General features: G+C 50.8%; 2 protein-coding genes across 2 annotated transcripts; both read right to left on the bottom strand.

The window, feature by feature from the left end:
- Nucleotides 1–3,994: 3,994 nt before the first annotated feature.
- On the bottom strand, nucleotides 3,995–7,401 carry TMEM121B (transmembrane protein 121B). Its single transcript, XM_049627019.1, has one exon. The coding sequence runs from the start codon at nucleotides 7,399–7,401 to the stop codon at nucleotides 5,623–5,625; it is 1,779 nt and encodes a 592-aa protein (XP_049482976.1). The 3' UTR covers nucleotides 3,995–5,622.
- A 61-nt stretch (nucleotides 7,402–7,462) lies between these two features.
- On the bottom strand, nucleotides 7,463–9,608 carry LOC125919782 (uncharacterized). Its single transcript, XM_049626647.1, has 2 exons — nucleotides 9,332–9,608; nucleotides 7,463–7,839 (listed from the first exon to the last, which is right to left on the bottom strand). The coding sequence occupies exons 1-2, from the start codon at nucleotides 9,606–9,608 to the stop codon at nucleotides 7,463–7,465; spliced, it is 654 nt and encodes a 217-aa protein (XP_049482604.1).
- Nucleotides 9,609–14,887: the final 5,279 nt, after the last annotated feature.

Raw genomic sequence — 14,887 nt, 5'->3', positions numbered from 1 at the left:
CTCAGTAGTACATGATAGTACTCAGTACACGGTAGTACTCAGTATGTGGTAGTACTTAGTACACAGGAGAAATCAGTACATGGTAGTACTCAGTACATGGTAGCCATCACACCATCCAGGTGTTGCTACCCCTACCCACTGCTGCCCTTGTGAGGAGTCCAGAGGCTCCCTTAGGTCTCATCGCCTCTTAGCAAGGAGCACTCTGACCTGATTTGGGTCAGAGCAGTTTAGGAACCTCACTGTTTATCTAGCTTCTCTTCTGTTGCTATGGCTTTCTCACTATAGTGTTTGCTTTTTCAGATTACAAAAGTAATATCCAATATTCTTTATTATGAGAGAATATAAAATAAAGCAACTGCCCCCAGCCCGTGGGTACAGGCTGCGAAGTTGGGGTGCCCACTCATGGCCTCCCACATCACTCCTAAATGGCTTCAAGGTCCATCTTCTTGCTTTTGGTCTCCCCTCCAGCTCTTCATGCCCTGCTGCCTCCCCCAGATCTTGGCACTCGGTCCACATTCACATCCTGTCCATTTAGGTTGGTTAAGACAGGTGAGCCAGCCTTGTCTGTTAGAGGAACATGGAGTCCCCTCTCTCGTGACTTGAAGGATACCAAGAATTCTTGTTCAACATGCCCCCACTCCCGACACCCCAGTTCCTAGATTCCTTTCCTTGGAAGAGTAGTCCCTTAGGATGCTCACTGGATTCTTCCTTTCTGATTAGAGAGGAAGAAGATAGATACAATAGTGACCTGAGAAGAGGAGAGAGAGCAGAAAGGAATGAGGCACAGGTGGCTGGCCCCCTACTTTTGCCTGCACCCTGACATGGGTGTCCCACTAGTGGACTTTTGCTCAATGCCTCTCTCTTGGGACTCACACAGAATATGAAAACCAGCCCCTGGTTTTTAGCCAGACCATTCTGAAGCTTTAATAAGGGAAAGTTGAACTCAATTGACAGCTAAGTCTGTAGGCTGCCTGGGGTAGTGAATATCTGGAAAGCAGACAGACCTGGGTTCAAATCTGGATTCCCTTCTCTCTCTCTTTTTTTAATGTTTATTTGAGAGAGAGAGAGAGCACAAGCAGGGGAGAGGCAAGAGAGAGACACACAGAATGTGAAGCAGGCTCCAGGCTCTGAGCAGTCAGCCCAGAGCCTGATGCAGGGCTTGAACCCACAAACCGAGAGATCATGACCTGAGCTGAAGTCAGACGCTTAACTGACTGAGCCACCCTGGGGCCCCTGATCTGGATTCCCTTCCTGACTCTAGTGTGGTATTCAGCAAGCTACTTTATCTTTCTGGGCCTCAGGAAAATAGAGATAAGGCTCCCTTGGAGATGGCTGTGAGGATGAAATGGGCTGCTGTGCAAGGGCCTGACTCAGGCGAGCACAGGGCATGTTCCCAGGCTCTTCCAGAGGGCCGGAACTTCAGGGTCAGACTCAACCCCTCAGGCAAGGCCTGAGTGAGACCTCAGCCCTGCCCACTCTGAATATACTGCCCATTCATATGCCATTTCTCATTTTCACAAAGATGTTTTCATATATGTTCCAGTTGACCAAATGGGTAAGAGCTAGCTTGCCTATGAGAAATGTGTAAATATTTATAACATGCTTAGTCAAATTAATGATCTTATTTTACATCTAGATTTAGGAACAAATGAAAACATGATCTTATGTTTTTCTGTCGTTATTTTATATGTAAATTTTGTCCCCCATTATGATTATAAATATCTTGAGGAAAAGGACCATTTTTGCATATGCCACCTCATTTAATTATTACACAGCTTTGTGAGATAATATTGCTCCTGTTGGAGCGCCTGGGTGGCTCAGTCGGTTAAGCGTCCGACTTCAGCTCAGGTCACGATCTCGCGGTCCACGAGTTCGAGCCCCGCGTCGGGCTCTGGGCTGATGGCTCGGAGCCTGGAGCCAGCTTCCGATTCTGTGTCTCCCTCTCTCTCGGCCCCTCCCCCGTTCATGCTGTGTCTCTCTCTGTCTCAAGGATAAATGAACGTTAAAAAAAAAAAAAAAATTAAAAAAAAAAAAAATATTGCTCCTGTTGATGAAAACCTTCTGGGAGGTGAGGTAAGTGCCCACAGCCTCAGCTAGTAGAACAGAGAGCAAGCCGAGGGCCAGGCTGTTCCCATGCTCTGATTTTGCCTCTTTCACCCTCTGGGTCCAACCACTGTGTAGCCTTTGGAATGGCCAGAAGCATCATAGGGCAACAACACAGAGTGGCTATATCTATGCTAAAAAAAATCTATTATTTTTGTGCAGACTCAATGTTCTGTCTTAGACTTCACAGTCCCCTTTGTGTTTGTTTGTTTGTTTGTTTGTTTGTTAAAGGCCTTATTCTTCTCATTCATACATAATTCATGCCTTTGGCTGAGGGAAGAGTAATAGAGGAGGACAGAGTACTTAAACATAAGTTTCTCAATCTTTCTTTTGGCAAGTTATTCTTAGAAAGAAATGGGAGTGAAAGCCCCAAATGGCTGGGGAAATCTCTCTCAGGCCAAGCACACACCTGAGTTAGCTCTGCCTACAGAAAGCCTGGCTAGACACCCCCCAGGTCAAGGCCAAAACCACACTGCCTCCCTGAATAGCATGCCAACCGCCCAGAAGGAAATAGCCAAGGTGTACCCACAATGTTAACATAAGCCTATAAAATGATGACAAATGTCACAGTGACATTTAAGAATTTAGTAAGGAAACCAGGACAGGAAAGATCTTAAACAAACCACACAGGAAGCTTGTCACAAGTCTCAAGGCTTTTTTTTTTTTTTTTTATTTTCAGAACAGAGGCTGGTTTTATTTTTAAAAAGAGAAAGGGGGAAAAAACGTGATAAATGCTAGTGAGCTGCCGCTTCCCTTCTTCCAGGCTCTAACTACCAGCCAGCTCTCCTCCACAAAGACACATACCACCAGAACCAGGGCACATTATAGCAGAACAGCCTTTACAGAGGGTCTGGTCCAACCCCCTTTTAAAACAGATACGGAGTCAGAGGCTCAGATCAAGAGCATGCCTTACTTGCACAAATGTTAGAGGCAGACAGTCTGAATTCTGAACCCAGAGTACTTTTCTGTGAACTGTACTGCCAGCACAAGCCTCAGGAGACAGTGTACCTTATCTTTATTTAGACCCACGGGAAATATCTCCAGTTTGACCCCCCACTAAAGATGCCCCTAGAAAGCAAGAAAAACGAAACTTTAGGGGTTTTTTCTTGTTGAGCGTGGGGCAAGGAAAGAAAGTAAAAGGACTCAAGAAAGAAACACCAGAAGGAAGGGGTTGACCCCTGAGCACAAAGTGCTTGCACCAGATGTTTGAAAGAGAATGTCCAGGGGTGAGTCGGGGGGGTGGTGGTGCAGCAGACAGAGCCTGAGCAGGCCTGGCCTCTGCCAAAATTGGCCCAGGTGCCATAAATCTCTTGTCATATCTCGGGAAGTGGTAGCTCATTGGAACCTATCACAGCCTCCCACAGAAAACTCAACAGCACTCAGATTTTACAGTCATTCAGCGGGAGACCATCATCCAAACAGGAGAGAGGGGTGGGGCAGGGGCCAGCCAGGGGCTGGCCATGGCTCAGACACAGAGCCCTTTCACAGTCACTGAGATTAGGTAGCAGAGAGAGCAAAGCTGGAGAGAGGATATGGGGACCCAGGGAGCAGCCATGGGGGCCCACCCAGGGTCTGGGCCCAGAACTTCAAGCACAGGGAATTTAAAGGGAGAGGATTGGGGTAAGAGGGGGGAGGGGGAGAAGGCAGAAAAAAAAAAGATTAGTTGTAAAATCCAACTAGCTAATATTGGACCTGGTAGGGTGAGGAGCTGGGAACACAGATAATACATTGAGTGTAAACATTTTTCCTCCATCGTCCCCCACTGTGACAGTAGGGGAGGCTCAGAACTCTGCTCAAGCCATCAGCCTCTCTGTGTCTCTGTCTACATGGACAGATGTCTTCTGTCAACAAACTTCCAAGAAGTTGAGAGAGAAGGGCCCCATGTGAAAAACTGAGGCTCAGAAAGCAAGTGACATGTCACTCAAAGCTAGTGAGTGACAGAGTCAAAACTACAGTCCGTGACTTCTAGTCTTTTGTCCAGGGTTCACTAAACCACACAAGACTTCTCAAGCATAAGAAGTTGGGGAGGGGAAAACAAAAATTCTTATAGCACCACCCCATCTTATTTTGGGGTGGAAGAAAATGAGTATTTCCTGGCCTTGCTGCCAGCTGCCCTCCTGCACTCATAACTCCCCTAAAAACACTTATCCTGCCTCAAAGATTCCAAGAGTGAGATCCCACGTAGAGAGTATAAGTGGGCAACCCCTGGGTGTCCCTCGTCATCAACCTCAGCGAGAATACTAGGGAGGAAGGCAGGGCGGAGGTAAGATTTGCCCAGCCTCTCTATGCAGCCTGCCTTCTCCGTAGAAATTCTCTTAACCAGAGCCGAGGACAAAGGTCATCACCACACTTTCTGATACACACCAGGCTTCCTAGAGGAAGGACAGATGGGGAATTGGATTTCCTTGAGCCGATGGGAGCCCCAACTTCACATCTATCCAGGAACCCCACCAAAGCTTTTGTTCTGAGCCAAGATCTGAACCAGTCAGCAACAAACCTCAGGAAGGATAAGAGTTCCAGGTGCAAAGGGAAGGAGACAGGGAGGGCAAGCCAATGGCTGATACTCCACAGACCCTGTAATAAGACTGGCACCAAACCCCAGCTGGATCCAGTGGCCATGTTGAATGCAACTTCTGAGTATTTTGCCTTTATTTTTTGCAAGCAGCATCAGCACATGATGCTACAAAAGTTGAAAGCACGGAGGTAGAAATGCTCACTCACCCAAGAAAGGGTGTGGTTTGGTCCTTAGAGTAGGGACCCTCTCCTCCCCAAGCTGAGAAGAGAGGAGTAGAATTGAGGAAGGTCCTGGGTGAGCTTCTCCCTCGGAGGAGAGCAACTGGGCAACTCCCAGGAGCCCAGCTCTTTCTGGGAATTCAGGGCCACAAATTCAGGTAGCAATGAAGAGAGTGGTCATATGTGTGGTGGGGAGGGCAGGGCCTCCCAGATCTACTGATTGCAAGGGGTCACAGTGTGGACACAAGAAAACAACACTATACACACAGAGACAAACACAGACTTTGCATCTACTATCTGGGGGAAAAAAAATCCAATAGACACATTAGGGGAACAGTGGATTCCGGGTCAGCTTCAAGGCATGGGACAGTGACCACTAACCACAGCCTATAAGAAGCTGGCACTTCCAAGCAAGAGGGAAGGCTTAAGGCCCAGCACCCCCTGCCTGGGCACCCCCTTTACTCCATGCTCCCCCACAATGGACAGGAATTAGGATGGCAGTGGGAAAAGCAAGAAGCAGAGGTATCCAGCCCCCTGGAGGCTAGATTAGAGTAGGATATGGAGAAGGGAGAATCGAGTAAGTGGACCTTCCTCCTTCATCATTAGCGGCTGGTCTCCCTCCAAGCAGTCTTGACTCACAGGGTGCAGAAGGACACACTGGCCCTTAGCCCTATTGACAGTTACCTTTTCCAAATGGAGCCTGATCAAATCTGGGTGAGAGAAGGTCAGAGGATAGGGGGCTGGGGTCTCTCAAGCCCAAAGTAAGCCCCTCTCCTTTATCCCTCCTCAATTCTGGGAGGCCACTGCCAGGGTATTGACATAGCCATGGGCTCCTCCCTCATTCTCCGAGATGCAGTGGCCCAGCTGAGAGACTCCCTGAGGTGGTGGTGGTGGTGGCGGCGGCGGTGGGGCAGAGGGCGGAGCGCCATAGCCCCCTCTCCCCCGACTGGGGGAGGCCCGACTCCCCCGGTCCCAACAGCCCTCTAAGGCTTCCAGGCCGCGGCAGCCTAGGAAGAAGAGGTTCTTGAGCATGAAGATGGAGAGGGGCTGCTGGTAGCTCACCACCAGGAGGCAGCGCAGCGCCAACAAGGGCACGTCCACCAGGCAGCCACCCAGCAGTCGCAGAAGGCGGCTACAGCTGCCCGGCCCTGAAGCCTGGCCCCAGGACGAAGCTGCCGCTGCGGCGTTGAGCTCGTAAAGCCAGAGCACCGGCGAGGAGAGGGTGAGGAAGTAGACGGCGATGAGCAGGTAGCGCAGGTGCGCGGGTAGCGGCACGCGGCCTTCCAGCATCAGCTCCACCAAGGTGAAGCTGTCGAGCAGGTCCAGACACGTGCCCAGGAAGCAGCCGGCGGCTCGGTGCTGCTGGGGCTGCAAGAGTAGGGGTCCCGCCGAGCCAGGGGGGGCGCCAGCCTCGCTGATGGCCCGCACCAGGCTGTAGAGCAAGGGCACGGACAGCGCCATGGTGATGCGGAAGCCCGTGGTGCCGAAGGGGGCGCGCAGCTCTATGAGGTCCAGGATGGACGTGCCCAGGATGAGCACCACCTTGGGCGTGAAGGCGATGGAGTAGATGAGCCAGGCCAGGTAGGCAAAGGCGAACTCGCCCGCTGACCCGACAGCCCCCGGGCCGCCCCCCGGGCCACCGGCGCCCCCGCGGCCGCTGCGCGCCTTGGCCCCTGCCGCAGCCCCGGCGGAGGCTGCGGAGGAGGCGGGCAGGTGCAGGGGCGGCGCGGCGTGGTGGTGGTGCTGGTGGTGGTTGTGCGCGCCGCTCGCCATGCCGCCCCGACGGCCCCGGCTGTTCTTGGCGAAGAAAATGGCCCAGCCCACCACCACCACCAGGTCAGTGGCGATCCAGGAGCACCAGTACAGGTCGGTGACGGCGATGAGGTACAGGTCCAGCAGACCGCCCTGCGCCAGCAGCAGCACCACGGACAGCGCCTGGTAGCCCCAGCGGCACCCCGGGCTGGGGGCGCAGCCGCGGCGTCGACTCCTACGGCCCGACCGGGTCGGGCGACCGCAGCAGCAGCAACACGAGCAGCAGGAGGTGCCGCTGCCTGTCCCGGTGCCGCCCGCGCCCCCAGCCGAGCGGCCCCCGGGGCCCCCGACGGCCCCGGCCGCCGCGCCCCCGCCAAAGTCCGCGGCTGTCATGCTGCAGGAGGAGGTGGGCGTGGAGGTGGAGGAGGAGGTGGCGGCCGAGGAGGAGAAGGCGGCGGGCGCGGGGTCGGCGGCTGGGGCGCCCCCCTGAGCCGGGGGTCCCGGGAGCCCGGCGGCGGTGGCTGGCACCAGCGGCTTGCTGATGCTGATGCTCTCGTCGTCGTCCTCTCGCTCGGCGCCGGTGCTGCTGCTGGGGGAGCGGGAGCCGCCGCCGCCGCCGCCGCCCCCGCCGCGTCTGCCGCCGCCTCCCCCCCGGCTGGTGCTGGTGCTGGTGCTGCTGTCGCCCGAGCCTCTCCGGTCGCGGGAGGAACCCCCCCGGAGGAAAAGGGGCTGCAGCCGGGCGGCGGCGGGGGGCGGCGGGAAGGAGCCGGACGAGGACGAGACCGAGCGGGGGTTGCCGAGCGCTGGGTGCATTGTCCTCCAAGGGGTTCCGGGGGGCTGCCCAGCTGCTCCCTCCCCGCCAACCCTGGGCTGGCTAGGCGGCCGAGGGGAGCCGGGGCCAGCCGCCGCCTCCTCCGGAGCGGCTGGGACTCGTACCCGGGTCGGGCAGCAGCGAGATCCGGACTGGAGCCACCGGACTGGGCGAGCCAAGCCCCGGGTGGCTGGGAGCGGGGAAGGCGAGGAGCTGAACCCTCCGCGGTGACGACGGGCGCGGCGGGGGCGGGGGCGGGGAGCGAGCCCAGCCGGAGAGAAAAGGGAGGCTGGTGGCGGGGAAACCAGGACTGGATTCAAGGGGGAGAGGAGGAGGAGAGACCAGAGAAGGAGAAAGCCTGGCTCGCTGGATCAGCAGGAAGAAAAGGGGGAAGGGGGTGCTGAGACACAAGAGTTGGGGTGGAGAGCGCTGTGGTGGGCCTAGAGGAAGAGAGGAGAGGAGGAGGGAGGGGCTGGGAACCGGGAAGGGGCGGGGGTGGGGGTGGGGGGGGGATCGGGGGATCGGTGGTGGCGCTGGGAGGACTAACCCGAGCATAGGATTCCTAGGAAAGTCGTTCAGAGATCCCACTAGCTGAACTGCTGAAGCGTTAGCAACTGGATGGCCTTGGTCTCAGTGCAGACCATGCGCCTGAGCACCAGACACAGACGACAGGTTCAGGCCTCTCCTCCTGGTCAGCACACTTCTGCAGGCAGAAAGGCAGCTCTGGCCCCTTGGCTCTGTCCAGTGCCCGCTGGCTGGGGCATCCTGCCTCTCCTTCAGGCACTTAAAAACTAATGAAGGCGTCAGGCCATACAATTTAAAAGGATCAGCCCAGTCATGTATTTCTACATATTCATGTGCCCCCGCACTGAGTTCAGTGATAGACCCTCAGAGAGGTTCCAATTTCCAGTGAATGGATCAGTTCTTTGAATATAACTGCTGGGGGAGAGAGGGTAGGTAAAGGAATTACTTATGTGGCCCCAGCCAAGTGGGGCTTTTGGTATTCTCAGAGGTCTTTAAAGTGGTAATTGCAACTAATAAAGATGTACATAGCAGAGAGTAAAATAAAGGCATCTTTAGAGGTATGGGTACCTTGATAAAAAACAAAAGCTCAAAGACAGTGATGGGGAATGTTAACAACCAGCCACTGTGGAAAGAAGGCACAGTGGGCCTGCAGCTACCAGTTCAGAGCTCTTTCTGACTCAGCCCCTAGGATTTATTCCATGACTGGGGCTAGATATCCACCAGCAACTCAGGAAGGCAGCAGGTAGAGCTCTGGCTTTACAGATTTAGGGGAGAAGAAATGACTAGAGCATTTGGGGCTCAAAAAAATCTGAGGCTCATGTATAATGCAAACATCCCGGCAAGGCAGGAAGCTTGCCGGCCCCTTCCTCCTTCCCCACATACTTCAGGCTCCAAGTTCCCTGCCTTGATTTCATTGCCATTGGGGCTCCCTTCCTAGATGACACCCTGCAGTGCCAGGGAGGAGGAAACAGTAAAGCCCAGGCCTTGCCCCTAAATCTGCCTCTTGAATAAGGGTCAGTTTGAGCCAAACTTGTTTTCTCCAGTCTGTACAACTAAGCCATGGTAAATGTGGGATTTAGCACCACAGCCTTCACTTTTCCATCTGCCTCTGTCACACACAGCCTTTCAAAAGTTCTATGTCCAATCGTCATGCCAGACAGAACGTGAGCTCTGGGGTCAGTGGCCTCAGCTCTGCCACTTAGCTTGGTTATTTCCCCTCTCTGAGCCTCATGTTATCCAACTGTAAAAAGGGACCAATATCTACCTTAACAGGCTGTTATATTAAGAGAGGTCATGAATTCAAAGGTTTTAGCCTAGTGCCTGGCACAGAGTATGTACTCAGCTAAAGGCAGCTGGTGTATCATAATTCCTCTTAGCTCTTGTCTTAACGTCCCAAGGAACATTTACTCATGGTACAGGCCACTAATGATGGTTTTCTGGGCTGGATTCCTGAGGCCACATCCAGAGTTCTATCCCCCACAGCTTTGCACTTTGGGAAGTGCCAGGGAGCAAAGCCACTCTCATTAGGACAGTGGTTCTTGGAGCTGGTCTTCACAGACTTCAGTGTGAGAGATTCCACTATGGCAGCTGGTGCCAAGGCCCCTCCACATGGGGCAGGGTGGGGAAGAAACAGCGGATGCAGCCTGCACTCAGGTGTGAGCATCACAGCAGACCCAGCAGGCATCAGGATTGAGACAGTCCAGGTTAAGAAGCAGAATGGGGAGCAGCCAAGTGCTAACGGGAGTGATTACAGCCAATCTCCCAGCTCTCCCCCAGGGAAAACACCAGCCAACAACTAACCTGAAAGCTGACCCAAGCCTTCTGCTCAAGTTAATGAAGAGAAGGTGAAGGAACAAAAGCAGCTGATGAAGGCAAAGAACTGGGCTCCTGAGGGAACACTCAAAGATCTGCTCCCACTCCACACACCTGCCGGCTACCCTGACCCACTCACCACTCACGGTACTCCCCTCCTGCTCTCACCTGGCAGGCCCAGCCCCTCCTCCCACAGGTGCCTCCAGGACAGGTTCCCTCCCCAGCCACTTGAATTGTAACAGCCCTTTGAAGTTATCCTTTGTATTTCTGGGAAATATACTCTCAATCAGATTAACTTTCTTGTTTTGATTTTTTTTAAGTTTATTTATTTTTGAGAGACAAAGAGGACACAGGGGAGGGGCAGAGAGAGAGAGAGAGAGAGAGAGAGAGAGAGAGAATCCCAAGCAGGCTCCACACTGTCAGTGCAGACCCCAATGCGGGGCTTGATCCCACAAATTGTGGGCTGAAATCAAGAGTCTGACACATAACAACTCAGCCACCCAGGTGCCCCCAGATTAGATTAACTTTCTGTACAAGATCTTTTAGCCCAATTTTTTCAGATCTGAGGCCCTGAATAAAAGACCACATATAATAAGGATAAGAAATCCGAGTACATGAAAGAATAAGCTGGTGGCCTAGGTATTGGAAGGATCTCCTCTTTGCACTGGGTTTTTTCTAATCTTCTGTGTACACACACACACACACACACACACACACACACACAGCCTTTGCTTCAGCCTGGAAAGGGCTTGACAAAGACATGACAAGAAGAAGGAAGACAGGGGCGCCTGGGTGGCGCAGTCGGTTAAGCGTCCGACTTCAGCCAGGTCACGATCTCGCGGTCCGTGAGTTCGAGCCCCGCATCAGGCTCTGGGCTGATGGCTCGGAGCCTGCAGCCTGTTTCCGATTCTGTGTCTCCCTCTCTCTCTGCCCCTCCCCCGTTCATGCTCTGTCTCTCTCTGTCCCAAAAATAAATTAAAAACGTTGAAAAAAATTTAAAAAAGAAAAAAGAAAAAAAAAGAAGAAGGAAGACAAAAAGACTTCCTCATATGTAAAGTGAGAGCAAATATCCTACAAGGATGTAGCAAAGGGAAGATACAGATGCCAAGGACCTCATAAACCATGAGGATCTATGCTAGATATCTTACATACCAAACCTGGAAACTGAGAGACAGAGAGGTAAAACAACTTACTCCAAGTCACACAGCAGTTAAGGGCAGAGTTAGGGTTAGATCTAGACTTCTCTTAGCCCAGTGCTCTCACCGCGTACCACTCTCCAGGATGGCAGCACTCATGGGCATCCTGGGGGACAGGGACAAACTAAGCAGGTTTCAAACCAAAATATACTTACCTAAGAACCTGCTAAACACTAGGCACTGGGTAAGGTTCATTTGGGGACCTAATATTCTTGTCCTCCTGGAACAGCAGTAGACAGACTAGGAGTAAGGGAAAGATATCCCTGCCAGCTCAGCAGCATAGGAAGGTTCAGTGAGGCAGGGCCAGCCCCTCCAAATACTGACCCAAGACCCCACTCACTCCTGATCCATTCTCAGTTCACTATCACTGCCCTCTCTCACCTTCATAGCGAGAATAAAGAACAGGTCCAAAGAGAACTGTCAGAGGGGTATGTAGAACCTCACAGGTACTTGTGAAAAGACACAAGCAGGGATCTCTGGTTCTCAACTACACAGTCACCATACTGACTATCAGAAAATGAAAGGGAAGCTAGCAGGGAACTGGGACTGAGACAGGATGAGTCTGTGAAGCTGCGTGCGGCTTATTAGGAACTTGGAGCCTCAAAACTGCTTTTAGAGCTCTCTGAAGATGGACACTCCCCCTGCCCCAGTTCCCCAGTTCAGAGCTCCTCCAATACCTGGAGCAAGGCTGTGCCTTGAGCTGTCCCACAGATGTCACACAGACATGCCATTACCCTCTTGGGGAAAGGAGGCAACTCCATGTATCAGTCCCCGGGCTAGGTGTCGGGATTCTAGACACTAAAACAAGGCAAGTCCTTTCCTAGGAACCCACACTGGGAGGGAGACACAATAAAATATTATGAATGTTATGACCAAATGTTATATAGGGTCCAGAAGAGGTATGAAATAGGAGTCGGTAAAGCATTCAAGGAGGATGGGGTATGAAAGCTGTTGTAAAACATGAGATGTTGGTTAGCAGATAGCAGATAGGGCTGGATAGGGAGAGCATCCCAGGTAGAAGGAGCAAGATCAACAAAGTACCAAAGGTATGAAATAGCAGGACACTTTTAAGGAATTACAAGTATGGGACACTGCTTGAATATGAGGTGCAAGAAGATGCAATACGAGATAAGGCTGAGGAAACAGGTAGGACCTCATATGCCAGCCCATATGCAGAATGGGCTGCATTCTGAGAGAACAGGGAACTCTTTTTTTTTTTTAAGATGTGATTTATTTTTTATTTTTAGAGAGAGAGAAAGAGGGCAGGGAGAGGGGCAAAGGGATTGAGAGAGAGAGAGAGAGAGAGAGAGAGAGAAAGAGAGAGAGAATCCCAAGAAGGCTCCATGCTCAGCACGGAGTTGGACATGGAGCTCCATTCCACAACCCCGAAATCAAGAGTGGGACCCTCAACCAACACTCAACCCAGGCACCCTCAGAATAGGGAACTCTTGAGAGCAGAGATGTAACAAGAACAGATCTGCATTTTGGAAAAGTTATTTTGCAGTAAAGATGATGGATTTGGAGGGGAGAGAAAGTGAAAGCAGAGACTATGTTCTACTTCTGGCAATACTGTGAACTAAGTAATATAAAACCTCTCCAGCTAGCAAAAAAATACAAGATAAAATTGAATGTCCTTTTAAATGCCCAGTTAAGAGAGTAAGATAAATTCTTGGGGCCATAAATAAAGAGGAAACTAAAAACCAAAATGATAAGTGAAGTAAATGATGCTTTGAGTGCCTTCACATACGTAGTCTCTTAGATAAGCGATGTTATCTAATATGGTAGGGACTAGCCACAAACAGCAATCTAGGTTTAAATTTATTTCAATTGCCATTAATTGAAATAAATTAAAACCTAAAATTCAATTCTTCAGTCTCACCAGCAACATTTCAAGTGCTCAAAAGCCCCATGTGATTAGTGGCTACCATATGGGACAGCAGATACAAAACAATTCCATCACTGTGGCACGTTCTATTGGACCACACAGATGGGAACTTGGATTTAATAGCCAAACAGACAGGAGACCTGGCATTCAACCCCAATGAGGCAAGAAGGCAAAGCTGAGCTTCCTACATAAAACCAGAACCCTCAATGAAAGGATGGACTAGAAAAACAAATCTACCACCCAAATAGGGAGACTACATCGAAATTAATGAGGATTGGCCTCGGCTAGAAGTACAAGGAAAACCCCTCCTGGGAATTCATTACCATGAGCCTACACCACATATAGATTTAGAATTTCAATGATCTTATGCTAAAAATTAACATACATATTGGTTATAGGCTGGGCCACCTGGGTGGCTCAGTCAGTTAAAGTGTCTGACTTCAGCTCAGGTCATGATCTCAAGGTTCATGAGTTTGAGCCCCACATCAGGCTCCTGGCTAACATTGCAGAGCCTGCTTGGGATTCTCTCTCTCCCTCTCTCTGCCCCTCCCCTGTACTCTCTCTGTCTCTCTCAAAATAAATATACTTTATTTAAATATATATATATATTGGGGCACCTGGGTGGCTCAGTCAGTTAAGCGTCCGACTTCAGCTCAGGTCATGATCTCTCAGTCTTTGAGTTCGAGCCCCATGTCAGACTCTGTGCTGACAGCTTTAGAGTCTGGAGCCTGCTTTGGATCCTATGTCTCCCTCTCTCTCTGCCCCACCCCTGCTCATGCTCTGTCTCTCTTCATCTTTCAAAATTGAGTAAGTGTTAAAAAAATTAAAATATATATATTGGTTGTAGGCTGACAATGAACATGGATACCTACCGAAAGCAAATATAAAACAGTTCTGAAGAGACACACCTTCAACACAGGCCTTACAGAAGTCCCATAGATAAAACACCAGCAAAAGTGAGCTCACAATCCCAAATTACAAAACACATAAGGAAATAACCCATCATGAATGAAAGCCAGCAGATGAAATATACAGCAAGATTAGACCCTCCCCCCCACCACCAAGAACTTCAGATGATGAAGGCTATAATACCAATAAGTTTACAATGATTAAAAACATTTTTAAAAAGAATGCTATGAAAAAGAATAGTATAGAAAAAGAAAAGAACAAGGCAGGGAGAATTACATCCAAGAATAGCAGTGTGTGGATCTCTGTGAATTTGCTCCCCAGTGAAACAGCCATAACTGCTAGCAACTATAAAAAACAACCATTTAAACAAACTGAGGGTCAGGGCGCCTGGGTGGCCCAGTTGGTTGAGCACCAACTTGGCTCAGGTCATGATCTCATAGTTTGTGAGTTCGAGCCCCGCATCAGGCTCTGTGCTGACAGCTCAGAGCCTGGAGCCTGTTTCAGATTCTGTGTCTGTCTCTCTCTGCTCCTCCCCTGCTCATGCTCTGTCTCTCTGTCTCTCTGTCTCTCTCTCTCAAAAATAAATAAACATTAAACAAACTGAGGGTTGATGGAGGGAGGTAAAAAACAACAAACCAAACCAACCAGACAAATGATTCAAAATTTCTGAAAATAGTCTTAGGGCATCCAGCAAATAGAAAAACATTTATTCAATAAAGTACACTAAATCTCTGTAAGAACAGCAAGAGTCTGTGGCATTTAAGCCACAACCTGCTCCCTCCCTCCCCTAGCTGAGTGTGACAGAAACTACTTCATGTGAATACAGCCAAGAAAAAGGGGCTTCCCATCTCCTAGGCTAGGATAATGGTTTCTCCCTAGGAAGGGCTTTCTAATACAGCCCCCTTTCCCCCAGCTTCCTGTGTAGAAATTCTATTCCAAAAAAGCACAGCTGAGAGATCTGAGGTTCCCTACCTCCAACCAGTCCCTTCCTGAAGAGTAAAAGTTCTAACCTAGGTGTGGCAGGCTAAAAATACTGAACCAAATCACCCTGTCCCAGCTCACTTGTGGGGTAGAGGCTCCAGGCAGGGAGAGGCAAGCTGAGAAGACAAGGAGCTATTACCCCCTCCTCTCATCCCCTTCCAGTTCATTGGAAAGGTGTAT

This window comes from Panthera uncia, chromosome B4, assembly GCF_023721935.1.
Source record: "Panthera uncia isolate 11264 chromosome B4, Puncia_PCG_1.0, whole genome shotgun sequence".
NCBI classification, from domain to species: Eukaryota; Metazoa; Chordata; class Mammalia; order Carnivora; family Felidae; genus Panthera; species Panthera uncia.
This window is presented reverse-complemented; position numbering and strand designations above follow the sequence as displayed.

What these genes read in the sequence shown, in the direction of transcription:
- TMEM121B (XM_049627019.1), bottom strand. Translation starts at nt 7,401, where the DNA reads ATGCACCCAGCGCTCGGCAACCCCCGCTCGGTCTCGTCCTCGTCCGGC.
- LOC125919782 (XM_049626647.1), bottom strand. Translation starts at nt 9,608, where the DNA reads ATGCCTGCTGGGTCTGCTGTGATGCTCACACCTGAGTGCAGGCTGCAT. An exon ending in ATTAGTGGCCTGTACCATGA is followed by an intron (nt 7,840 to 9,331) that starts GTAAATGTTCCT and finishes CTCTTCCTCTAG; the next exon opens with GCCCACCACAGCGCTCTCCA.